General features: G+C 51.1%; 1 protein-coding gene and 1 long non-coding RNA gene across 2 annotated transcripts in view; both read right to left on the bottom strand.

Annotated features, from left to right (window-relative positions):
- Positions 1–12797, bottom strand: part of LOC149912187 (rho GTPase-activating protein 32-like) — a 41180-nt gene that overhangs the window by 7300 nt on the left and 21083 nt on the right. Inside the window, exons 4-15 of the mRNA XM_090130924.1 lie at positions 7507–7629; positions 7248–7325; positions 6845–6926; positions 6222–6365; positions 5843–5945; positions 5615–5747; positions 5367–5449; positions 4899–5006; positions 4400–4545; positions 3705–3912; positions 2947–3092; positions 2442–2758 (exon numbers count right to left, since the gene is read on the bottom strand). Coding sequence (XP_089987050.1) covers positions 2442–2758; positions 2947–3092; positions 3705–3912; positions 4400–4545; positions 4899–5006; positions 5367–5449; positions 5615–5747; positions 5843–5945; positions 6222–6365; positions 6845–6926; positions 7248–7325; positions 7507–7629 — 1671 coding nt within the window. The remainder of the gene's footprint in view (positions 1–2441; positions 2759–2946; positions 3093–3704; positions 3913–4399; positions 4546–4898; positions 5007–5366; positions 5450–5614; positions 5748–5842; positions 5946–6221; positions 6366–6844; positions 6927–7247; positions 7326–7506; positions 7630–12797) is intronic.
- On the bottom strand, positions 10350–12459 carry LOC149912188 (uncharacterized). The gene is made up of 3 exons (XR_016462108.1): positions 12238–12459; positions 10585–10800; positions 10350–10484 (listed from the first exon to the last, which is right to left on the bottom strand). It is a non-coding gene; the product is annotated as an uncharacterized LOC149912188 (long non-coding RNA).

Below are 12797 nucleotides of genomic sequence, written 5' to 3'. Positions count from 1 at the left end.
CATCAGGTCGCCGTGTGGGCTCCTGGGTGACACTGCCATTTCCCAGCCATTGCAGCCTAGGGGCAAATAAAGTAAAATACTTCAGAAAGATCTCACACTGATTGCATATTTTACTGTTCTTTTACACAAAACAGAAGGGGAGGGCAGCAGATGCATGCAGCTGCATCAACAGCCAGGCTGCTAAAGGAATGGAAAGACAGAAACATCAAATATCAATGCCTTATTCTAATGCAAGGAGGGATGCTTTTTTCAGTATTACTTTTTATCATTTAAAATAAGCAGTTGGCACTCTAAGGAAAATCCTAGGCCCCAAGTTCTGGCAGTGTGGCAATCTGGACTCAGCTGTGAATGATCCAAACAGTCTGTTCCAGATTTTAACATCCCTTATATGCATTCACAAGTTTTCTCTCTTGACTTCCCCTTACAGCCGTTAGATGCCAGCAAAACATCCCACAAACACTCCTTACCTCTGTGCACACAGGCACCCATCCAACCAGAGCCATCAGTCATTCCCAGCCATGCGCTCTTCCTCCAATCATGGTCAGCATCACACGGCCGTCACGCAGCTCACTTGACTCAGTTTTTCTCTTCTTTCTGGAGGTGTCCTTGCTTCTCAGCCTTACCTTCTCGTGATGTTTATCTCGCTCTGCAGCTCCTGCTCTGAATAGGCTTTCTTGGATTCCCGCATGACAGGCACAAAATGCAGCCACAGCCCCTGCCACCAAGGTCAGCTCTTCAGCACACATTACCTGAGGAGCACTTGGCAACTCCTGCAACCTGAGCAGTGCCAGGAAGACTGTTTCACTTCTGCTTCTCCTGGCTCAGAAATTCATTTTCCTACCTAGAAAATGGGAAAAGAAAGAAAAAAAATCCTGACATAAAGCAGACACAATTGATACTACGGAATTCTGGAAGGCAAGGGATTTGCCCTCTGTGATGAGAAGTTGAGTGCAAAGAACTAAGAAGAGCCATGAGCAGGTTGTGAACTTGTGGGTAAAATCAGGAACTGCAGCAGTGCAGGGCTTCTGGAGGTGAGGGTCTGCTACAGCCGCCTGGAAAGAGAGCCTGTTGGTGGGAGCTGCTTACTGCAGCCAGCAGAAGCATCGCACTCACTGACTCTCATCCTGATGGGGGATTCCAGTCAGTCTGGGAAATCAGCATGGCTGGCTGCAAGCAATCTGACAGACTCCTGGAGTGCAGTGAGAATCACTCTGTGGTGCAGGCATTGGGCACAGCAAGCAGAAGGGAAGCATTGCTGGACATGGTGCACACCAGGGGTTACGACAGGAGGCGGTCAGGGCTGCAGTGACCATGCCCTCCTTGAGCTTGTGATCTCAAGGAATGTGGGCCTGGCAGGAAGCAAAGGCAGGAGCCTGAACTTCAGGAGAGCCAGCTGCAGGCTGTTCCAGGAATTCTTGGACGAGATCCTCTGGACAACTGTTTGTAGGGGCAAAGGGATGGAAAAGAGCTGGTCACTTTTTCAGGAAAACTTGCTCAGGTTGCACGCTGAGATGCAGGAGAGGAAGGGGAGGAGGTGCCAGCACAGCTCTGCACGATGCTCTGCCACACTGGGCAGCTTGATCATGGCTCAGCAGTGGGATCCGACGTGGAGAAGGGGAGAAGGAAATCAAGGATGGGAGGGAACCATCAGACACAGTCGGTGAGTGTCTGTGAAGTCTTGCAGACCCAGAGATTCCCAGGTTGTTTCTGCTTTCGTAGCATTTGTGTGCTGCAGGGTGAGCAAATTCTTCTGCTGCTTGATTCTTCTGCAGGAGCCGCCTAAAAGGGAAATGGCCACTGAGCTGCAGACCAAGCAGTACTGCCTGACGTTGGCCAGGGGGAGCTTCTCCTGCCGCAGTGTGCTGATGACAGGTCTGGAGATGATCTGCAGGGCCAGTTCGTAGATGGGAGCCAGGAAAGGACATGATGGGAGGAGGGAGGTGTTAAGCAACATCCAAGGCATGGAAATGCATCAGAAAGCCCTGAAAAGCATCACAAAGCCACAGCCAGGAAGCTTGGGAGTATCATGAGCAGCATCCAGGATGCGAGAGATTATTTGCTACCATGCCAAATGGTAGCAGAGCTCCCCCTGCAGACATCCCAAAGCCAGACAAAACAGGAACAAACCCGGAGCTGTGCTGCACGCACCCCACAGCCACAGCATTGCAAGCTGGGGTGCCTTGCTGTGTGCTGCATTCATCCCAGTCCGTGTGAATGAAGACTCTGGAGGCAGTCAAGGCGTTGATTGAGCACGAGTGTGCTTTTATTATTATATAAAGGACAGGAGGGTGTGAGAGGTCCACGGTGAAGATGGGACTCATCCTGTCTTGTCATGGAGAGAGTGGCTCAGAGCTCTCAGTGCTGCTGTCCGGTGCCTGGGACTGGAGGCCTGATTGAAAGTCCCCCTGCAAGAGGCTCTGCTCCTCCTCACTGACACTGACCTGCTCCTGCATGGAGGTGCTGCTGTCGGGGCACTCACACTGTGCTTCAGATGGGCTGCACTGCAGAGACTCCTGGTTACAATCCAGGCTGGTGACTGTGGTGTCTGGCAGGCCCAGGTCAGCAACTTCAGCAGAGCCAGGTGTAATCAGAGCATGCACTTCGATGAGCTCCTTCTCTCCATTAATGTTGTTAGATGGAAGGCTGCTATTAGAACTGCAGCAATTTGTGCTTCCTATGAGCTCTCCACTGATGGAAGCACAGAGAGCATCCTCGCTACTTGCCCTGGATCTTGTGGGTTGGCAAGGGCTCGATTCACCTAGAAAGGATACACAGGGGTTAGTGTCAAACTTTCACAAGCTGAATTACGACAGTGGTTCTTGATCAGGGGTGAACTGAAGATGTTAGGAAGGGGCTGGAATGCTAGAAGGAGATAGAAGTGCAGAGCAAGCTTGAATTCTATGTTCCTGAAAAGCAGGGATTTGGAAGCTGCATTTGCACCCTTACCTGCCAGGACTACCACTGCTGTTTCTGACTGCTGCCTGGCATTGCGCTGCAGTTGGCGTTTGCTCCCAGAGGATGGCTTTCTGAGGCTAAAGCAGCAACACCAACTGCTAGCTGGTGATTCCTCAGTCTTTCTGGGTGGATTTTGCCTGGAGAGAGAAAACAGCCAACGCTGTGAGTCGTGTGTGGTGCAGGGTGAGGGAAGAGCTGCACTGAGCTCTTGGCAGCAGTTGCTTGTTCCTGGGACTGCCTGGTTTCTGCAGAAACACAGCTTAGAAACTCGCTCTGTTTCCAACAGTTGAGGATGGCTCCGTTCTACAGCTCAGCCCTGAAGTCTTGCTGGCTAAATTCCCCTCAACTCTGTCAAGCAAGATGCAGAGCATGTGAGCAAAGGCTCCACAGCTGTACAGCACAGCATCTGAGGGATGGCTTTGATGGAGCTGGCAGGCATAACTGCTTTCTGAGGAACCGTGCAGCCATAAAGGAAGTTCAGAAGCAGAAGCATCTCAGACTCTTTCATTAGCACCTCATCGGCCTCATCTCACTGCCATGTTTAATTTCTAGTGCCAGCAAGTCTGACCAACTGCTCTGCTTAGAGGAGAACTGCAATTGGTTTCAGGTACGTGGCCCTGACATCTAAAAAACCCACCAGTAGCATAACTTAGTTTCAGCAAGTTTTGGCACTAGAAATCATGGAGAGAAAAACAGAAAAACCCACCCAAACAATGATGCTAGGTGCTGGAAAAGAAAGTCCTCTTTACCTGTCAGATGGAAAGTCGATGACGGTGTGGAATTTGCCCTGCCCAGCTGCAGGGCTTTCTTCCACCTCAATGTCCCTGCTGCTCTCTGTCACAACAGGGGGATAGCTGCTGTGGCCTCGCCTCTGTGCCTGTGCCTCCTCCAGGCTTAGCAGCTTTGTGGCAGCAGAAGAGACCCCCACAGACTTGGGCCCTGGGAGAGAATTGTGCCCTGTCAGGGAAAACCACAGGTAAGAGCGAGGATCAGAAAGCAGCAGCACAGCCACTACAGTTCTGGGGGAGGTGCTGTATTTTTCTCAGGCTTGCTTATCCGAGTTACTGGAAGAAGAGGAGCTCAAAATAACTATGTGGGCAGTGGTGTGTTTATGGCAAAGGACACGGTCATCATTAAGAGCAGCTTACTGTATCAAAATAGGCAAGGAAAAACCCAAGGAAATGGTGGCAGGAACTGAGAAAACTTCGCTGCCACACTTGCATCAAGCTTCTCCTGTGTGCAAACCATAATAATGTCAGTTTCCTCCTTGTGAAGTTTGTGCTTGGACATTCTCAGCATCCAGCAACAGGATGCCAAATTCTAATGGAAGCCCAGAGGTCTGCTGTCCTCTTGATGGTAAAAGAGTATCTCAAAGGTACTGGAGAAGGCCTGCATTTGATCAAGGTGTCAGGTCATGATCAAGCTAATGGAGGAAGAAACTCACCTGCTGCATCTGCGATGTCTGCTCTGGATTTGGAGCCGAAGAGGACGTCTGTGTGGTTGATGATAAGTTCCACCACATCTGACTGTGTCTGCAGCTCCATGCAGGCAGCTCTTCCGCTGGCGCAGGCAGACTCGTTCTGCTGTGATCTGTAGAAAAGGCAGATTTTAGAAGTCATTTCTCCAAGACCGTTTCCCCGAGTCTGAATTGTTGCAGCCAAAAGCTGTCAGCTGAGGCTCTGGAGACTTCCGCAGTGGGCAATCAGTGATGCCACTGCAGAAATTCCCCTGGATGATCAAGGACACGTCAGTCCCATCTCAACAAGACTGCAGTAATTGTCACCTAGACATTGTGCCCGTGGGGTTGGAGAATAGCCCAGGCTCCTGCGCTTCTGTCAGCCACAGATTTTACAGGAGAAGAGCACATTTGATGGAGAAAAAGAGAGGACTGCTTTTCTTAACTGGAGAACAGAGGAAGCGTTGAAACAGAACCAGAAGTTTACCTTAAGAGGTTTGGAGCCCACACAATGGCTAGGTTCTTGGCATGCATGTTTGTGGTGGTAGAGCTCGCAGCCAGACACGCCAAGTGTCTCATCAGGAACTCCAGTGTCCTGGAAAACAAGAGAGGCAAACGTTCAGCACCAACGAGCATGCCGTGCTGCAATTCAGAAAGCAAACCTCCATTCATGCTACTTCTTGTGATTGCTACTGTCACCGAAGATGAAGTAGATCCAACTTGACTGAGTGCCACGCTGCAGCACCAAGCCCCAGCACAGCACAGCCGCAGCCATCAGCTGCACCAAGCGTGCCCCCGTGCCCAGGAACTGACCCCATAAAGTAAGCCCATGGAGCCTTCAACCCTTCAGCATACACAGGCATCGTGTTGCCGGCGTGAGACAGAGCCTGGAACCGCATCGTTGCCCTCTGCAATGCAGCAGGGCTGAGCTCAGCAGGCTGAGGGCAGCACTGACCTGTAGTGAGGAGCGGGCAGCTGCTGGATGACGTCCTGCATTCTGAGCAGCCGCTCCTCCTCTGTAGCGGCACCAACAGCATCCTGGAGTAGTGCAGAAAGGGAGCGAGACACCAATCAGGCTAGTACACCACTGCGAGTAAACCTCGTGGGGCTGACAGCAAAAGGGCCTCCGAGCTGGGGCACTGCTGCAGCCATCTGCCAAGAGGCCCAGGAAGAGGGAAATGAAAGACGTGGCCTTGTGCTTACCGAGAACTTGCCGTACAGCTGGTGGGTGAGCAGAGGGTTCGGGAGCTCCCTGAAGTACATCTTGCAGAGGGAGCTCACGCTGTGAATGTCACGGACGGTGAGCTCAGGAATCTGCTCCGACTCAAATTCCTGCCTGGAGAGAGGGACGCAAACCCGGTTGAGCGAGAGGAAGGCAAGCCCAAAGCCACACCAGATGCACTCAGGCTGTGTCAGTCGCAGCACTCTTACCGCAGTCTCTGGATGTTGGACGCGACGCCGGACAGGCGGTATATCCCCTGCACCACGCCGTGCTGCTCAATGAACTCAGCGCAGCTCTGGAGGACCTGGGGGACTGAAGAACACGTGCCAGCCGTCAGTGGAGCTCCTGATTCAATCATGCTGCAGGCTGTGCTTCACATCCCATCCACTAAGCCCAGCCAGGCTTGGCTGAAGCAAATACAGATGTGCTTGTCTCTTAGGAGCATCCGCCTCACTTTATCCTTCAGCCATCAACTCCCATTACACGTGTCTCCACGGCTATCAGCCTGCCCCCTGCTAGATATGAGCTCCCTTTCATCTTCTTCAGATGCCCAGCAGAGGAAGATCTCAGGAATGGGCTGCTCCTTACCATCACGACCGGAGTGGAGAAGATGCTCTCCCAGGTCACCGCCAAACACCCTTTCCTTCTCCACCTCCCGCTCGGTCGGTTTCTTTGGGCGGGCCTTCACCAAGGAACGAAGGAAGGTGAGGATCTTGCTGCGTTTCTTGGGCACTGCACAACAAAAGGAAGAAACCAGGTCATTTCAGGTCTGGCTCCGTTGGACGAGGCCGAGCACAGCACATTCTACAGAGCACGTCAGAACGGGAAGAACGTTACCAACCAGTACATACAAAAAGGGATTTTCTCCATGCCTGGAGGAGCCCAAGGCCAGGTTGGATGGGGCCCTGGGCAGCCTGATCTAGTCTCACATTAAATGTGGGGGCTGGCAGCACAGCCTGATGCAGGGAAGTGGAAGCTTGAGGATCCTTGAGGACCCTTGCATCCCAAGCCATTCTATGAAGATTCTATAGTTTCCCCAAGTCCAGTCATAAACACAGGAGGATTGGGCCAAATCTCTGCCCCAGGGTGTGCATGAAGGATCATCAACCCAGAGGACAATGTGGGATGGATAAAGGAGGTACTAAACATGGAACGCACCCCAAATAATACTTCATTTTGCTTCCCCACACCATCAAATGTAACATCCGTACCTGGCTTTGGCACAGAGTTGATGAGTGCCTCAGGAATGTTCTTATTAATGAGTTCCACACACTCCCCTGGGAAAAATCCAACCTGTAACAAGAAGAGAAGAAGAGAGGCCAACTATTGCATACAGCACTTCTCAGATCTGAACTCTTAAACCTAAAGCCACGTAACATTTCCCTCGGAACGTGCTTGCCTGACGTTCCATAAGACTATCCAGCAGAAAATGGCCATAGTTCACAGCATAAAGGTAATAATTTTTCAACATTAGCAGCCAAAGGCAAGGTCCCTTGACACCGACACAGGGAAACTGTTTATGTCCACTAGGCATCCTGAGCAGGCAGAGCAGCTCTAAGCTGAGATTCCTGCCTTTACTGAAGTTGCACTCTCCAGTCTGAAGCTTGTGCCTACCTGGAAGCCGAGCTTGCCTCTCCACCAGGGGGTCAGCTCCTTTGGTGGCATGTCGATGACACACACGATGTCTCCCACCTGCAAGAGATTGCAGTGTCAATCCCAGCTTCAGCACGGCTGGGAGGAAAGCACAGCTCAAATGTCTGCATTCTTCTGCACTGCCAAACATCGCCGAGCCTGAGAGCACTTGCACCAGTGCAGCTCTGAAGGCATTTGCCATTGTAAAATTGAGCAACAAGGAACGCCTTGAACTGCTTACCTCAAAGGAGAGTTCATCTGCTGCCTGGGCAACGTATCTCTTAATAGCATGGGCAGCAGCAATAGCTGGAACATTCACAGGTGCCACCTCATGGTCTAGCAGGGGCTTCCCCTTGTTCTCAGCCTGAAACAGAGAGCACAGGCCACGGTGAGGAGCTGGGAACCAACAAGGAGGACTTCAAGGTGAGGAGCACATCTGCAGAGAAAGCTGCAGGAAATGCACTCGGTCCTTATCATGGGCACTTCAGAAGGAACTGCAAGTCTAATAACGGCTGTTTCTCTCCCTGGTGTGCAGCAGGCACACGCCAGCAAAGATGCATCTCTCCCCATCCAGACTAATCAGCAATGGCACTGACACAGACAGGTGGCCTTGTGCATTTTGCCACATCCTTTCCTGCGCTGTTTGTGCAGGAAGGCTGACTGTTTAAGATGCTAGGAGACCGTGAAGAGGGAAACCAAAGCTACGGCTGCAGTTACAAGGTGCAAACAGTGCCATTGCAAGCACCAAGCAGCTCTCTTGAGCAGTCCAACCAACAGCGAGGCCAAACAGAGCAGAGAATGATTGTTGTTTCTGCAGCCATTTCAAGGGAAAAGTCAGTAGAGGACAAACACAACAGCCGAGATGGCTCTGGTACTTTTATAAACTTGCCACGCTTGCACTACTGTCTTGCCACAGAGGAGCTCTCTTGGAAAGCAGGAGAGCACATCTGCGGCTCACTCTGCTGGCTGCAGTCAGGGAACAAAGACCAATCAGAGCTTCATACTCTACCTCTGTCCATGCCAGGTCACGCCCACAGCTGATCTCGCTGCACGCCACAGCCATCAGCGTAGGTGTGACAAGCTGGAACTGAAAAGAAACACACTTTTATTTTCTCTGTTCACATCTCTGCTGTGCTCCCTACAGCTGTCGGGCACACTCACACAGCCCAAGCACGCCTGCTGGTGTCCCTGGTGATGCTGTGCAGCTCTGCACAAGCTGGGGCTGGGACTCTTTGCCTAAGGGATTGCTTTCCATAAAACCAGCTGGTCACAGCACCACAGACAGCATCCTTCTGAGGGCTGAGCTGCAGAGCACGTGGAGAAAACCCACACGTGACCAGCGTCCCATCAAAGCTGGATGAGGCTGTGTTACTAAACACGGGGCGTCACGGGCTGCTAAAGCATGTGGGGGGACAAACCATGGCAGGTACCTGGCAAGAGATCAGAACGAGGAAGAGAAATCTCACGAATCCGCAGCCGTTCCTTGTCACTTTGCTCTGATCTTCCACGAGCAAAAGCTGCAGCAGGGAAGCAGGCAGAGGGTGGAGAGAGGAGAGAGAAAGAGCAGGTCAGTTTGCTTGCACGGTTTAGCAAAGACTACGAGGGAAAAACCAAAATCTGCCCTCCCTCAACTTAAAAACTTAAGTTTTCAACATAAAACCATTTCCCCTTGTCCTGCAGTTATCTACCCTTTCAAAGAGTTGATTCCCCTCCTCTTTTTAGGCTCCCTTTAGGTACTGAAGGCTGCCATGAGGTCACCCCACAGCCTTCATTTCTCCAGGCTGAACAAGCCCAGCTCCCTCAGCCTGTCTTTGCAGGGGAGGTGCTCCTGTCCCCTGACAATCTCTGTGGCTCGCCTCTGGACCCTCTCCAACAGCTCCCTGTCTTTCTGGACACTGTAGTGCAGCTGGGGCCTCACAAGAGCAGAGCAGGGGGGGACGATCACCTCCCTGTCCCTCATGGCCACCCCTCTGCTGATGGAGATAATGTGATCCTATGAGCTCCGCCAGCCAGCAGTTCTCAGCACTCACTGTCCCCCCGTCTCTCCCACACTGTCTCAGCTTACCTACAAGGTGCTGCACAGCACGGTGTGAAGACAAAGGTACGCAGTCGGTGCACAAGTGCAACAAGCGAGCTGCTCAGTCAGAGCTCCAGCGCTCCAATGAAGGGACGCAGCACGCACTGCTCCTCCCCTCATTCTAGCCCTTATGACATCACTGAGGGCCACCAGGCTGCTCCACCACGACGGACAGGGTGGGGAGGCAAGACCAGTCACAAGGGCAGAAGATTCCAACAGCCCAGCCCAACGTTCTGGAATCAGGGGCTGCTTGGAATTCTACCCCAGCCAAATCCTGGAGAAGCTGGCACGGGGTCGTCATGACCAAAGCGCAGGACCTGGCGCTTGCTCTTGTTGAGCCTCGCACAACTGGCCTCAGTGCATCCCTCTGGAGGGCCTTCCTGCCCTCAGCCAGATGGACGCTTCCTCCCAGCAGCGTACCTTGCAGTGCTGGGCCCATGTCAAATCCACACTAGAGTGGGTTTTGTTACATTCAAGGGCATGTTGCAGCACCCATCTATTTCACCTGGAAGGAAATAAAGCAGGAGATGGGAGAAACACAGAACTACTGCCAGACTGCTTTATCCCTTTCTCAGCCCAACTTCCCTTGCCTCATCCCCTACCCCAACTCCTGGATGATGCCCACGGGCTGACAGTTGGATCTCAAATCCATAGGACTCCTTTCACAGGGCTCCATCAAAAAGGCTGTCACACTTGTTCCGTACACTCACACTGACCCAGCAGTGGTATCACAGTCACTTAACACACACACAACAACCAAACCCCGAGCATGCACATCCATTCCTGCGTGACTGCAGCCCACAGCTCCCCTTCACACCTCCGTGGATCTCTGGTGTTTTACACGGATGCAGCCTCGCTGCAGCTCCGTGGCTGTCACACAAGGCCTGCAGGACCTCTTTCTCTGCAAACCCCGTCTGCAGGCATTGGTTCACGAGGTTCACCTCCTGCCCTCCTGAGCAAAAACAAGCACTAAGAACAAGAGCAAAGCACACTGGACTCGACCTGGCTGGATCCCCAACCCTCAGTCCTGTCAGACGGACCCTGGTGTGGAGACTCATCCCCAAAGCCTGGCTGGACATCAGCACAGGCATCCTTCTTCAAACGCCCCATCCAAGCAGCAAGGGATCAAAGCGTTGGCACAGCTGAAACAGAAATGCTGTGTGAGTTTCCTGTTAGCACTGAGCAGGAACAAATCTACCGCTGAGCAGCAGGATGTGAGACAAGCAGCAGAAGACACCCAACCTGCAGAACCAGCTCGTTTGGGGTTGGTCCAGATGTTTGTCTGCTCCCTTCCCTGGCCCAGGCCAAGCTTGTGAGCTGCTCCTCCTTTGTGCAGGGGGAAATGGGGCAGATGCCATGTGGTGGCTATGCACAGCATGCCTTGGACTTGCTTTTCCTCTCTCCATCTGCCATTAGCAAACAGCATCTCCAGCCTCCAGAGATCACTGAGTCCAACCCCTGCACAACAGTGAAAAAAAAGATATGATAAGGGGTACTTAAAGCACAGCATCTGTAATCAGATCAGACTCCTGCACTGTGAAGACTTCCATGAGTATTCCTGCAGAGTGCATCACTTAGTCTCTCTCTAGCCTTGTGTTCATGGTTTTCCTGTAAGAGCTTGTCTAAACACTGCCTGTAATCGTGGTTATGCTAGAAGCATTTGGATTTATTGATCCTCAGTGTGATTTCAATAACAAATGCAGATGTTTTTTGTTAGGGACAGCTTTCAATTTCTCAACTGAAATTTCAATACTGCATTGGGTGTTGAAACCACGGGGCTGCAGTACAGAGAATTACAGGAAGATTAATTTCTCCATCTCCATGCTCCTAGACATTTATGATTACAGTGATGTAGTTATATACAAAGTTGCAAGATACCAAAGCTAGAATAACCTCTTGGTGCAGCAGGATGTCTGGAGCCCAAGTGCAGAGTCTCAGTGTTGCAAAGCCTTGAAGAGGTGCACCGTATGTGCTGGGGCTGATGACACAGACACTGGAGCAAGGCCAGTGTGATGTTAGAAACTTGACCAGCAGCTGATCTGTTGTCAGCCATTTCTGGACACAAACGGGATCTGGTCGACTTAGGACATGACCTTTGGGCTGGAGAGCAACTCCCCGAGGAATCACACAGCCACTGCAGACCGTTGGCAAGAACCCCATACCAAAACAGCTCATCTGCAATCAGTTTTTGATCTGTGCAGCAGTGATTGGAACAGGCACACGCTCTCTGCAATTGCAGGAATGTTCACAAGTGGAATGTACATCACCTGTGTGCTCCAGCTCTTCTGTGTGCATGCTAGGAGCAGTGATCCCCCTGCACCCAGGGCTGCAATAAAGTCCTGTGGGCTTTCTGACCTGCCAACCAGCAGCCCAGGCTGCCCAGAGCCACATCCAGCCTGGCCTTGGATGCCTGCAGGGATGGGGCATCCACAGCCTCCCTGGGCAACCTGTTCCAGTGCCTCACCACCCTCTGGCTGAAAAACTTCCTCCTCACATCCAACCTAAACCTCAACACCCCCCGTCTCAGTTTAAAGCCATTCCCCACTTGTCCCATCACTGTCCACCCTCCAAAACAAAACACCTCGGCTGTTCAACACTGAAAGAGCAAAATAACCCACAGCTCTTACTTCCACTGTATGCATTTAATTCCAAACTTAAGGTCACAGGTTAATTACTCATGTGATCCTTCCTGACAGAAGAACTACTCGTAGTGATGTGTAGGAGTAAGGAACAGTTTGAAAAGGTCATGGACATATTAGAACTTGCAGCATTTATCTTAATAGATGCCTACATTGCACAGCATTTTGTAAAACACATGTTACAAGTACTGTGCATTGGATTACACTATATCAAACTCTAAGTAACAATACAGGTTGCTTTTAAATCTACACTTACATGTTTTCTTCTAACTCCTTGATAAAATTCTTTACTACCTTCAGTTTTATAGCCAAAGCAGTGTTTGAGCTGCTAATGTACTCTTGAACAGCAATGCTGCCTTTAGCATTTGTATGTTTAGATCTGAAAAGAGAATTTGGTCATTATTTCATGATGAGAGAACCTTGATCTGACACAACAGAATTACAAAAATCTGACAATACTGTAAAATGCCAGCGTAAGAATGTGGCTTTTTTTTTTTCTTTTTTCTTTTTCTTTTTCTTTTTTTTTTTTTTTTAATGGTGAGTGTACCATTAATTCAAGACAAGAATTTTGTTTGTAAGTCGATCTCTATAACTGTTCTTGGCATCATTCTGGAGGATGAACTAGATACATGGAATTTGGCACTGGCTCCCCAGGGCAGTGGTTTGGCACTGAGCTGACAAAGGCCAAAGAGCATTTGCACAATGCTCTCAGACACAGGGCTTGACCCATAGGAGGTCCGGTGTGGAACCAGGAGGTGGAATACATGATCCTCGAGGTCCCTTCCAAATACAGATATTCCATGATCCTCTAATACT

Source organism: Phasianus colchicus, chromosome Z (genome assembly GCF_987193195.1).
Source record: "Phasianus colchicus chromosome Z, bPhaCol1.hap1.1, whole genome shotgun sequence".
NCBI classification, from domain to species: Eukaryota; Metazoa; Chordata; class Aves; order Galliformes; family Phasianidae; genus Phasianus; species Phasianus colchicus.
Note: the sequence above shows the minus strand (reverse complement) of the source record. Positions and strands in the feature narration are given on the sequence as shown.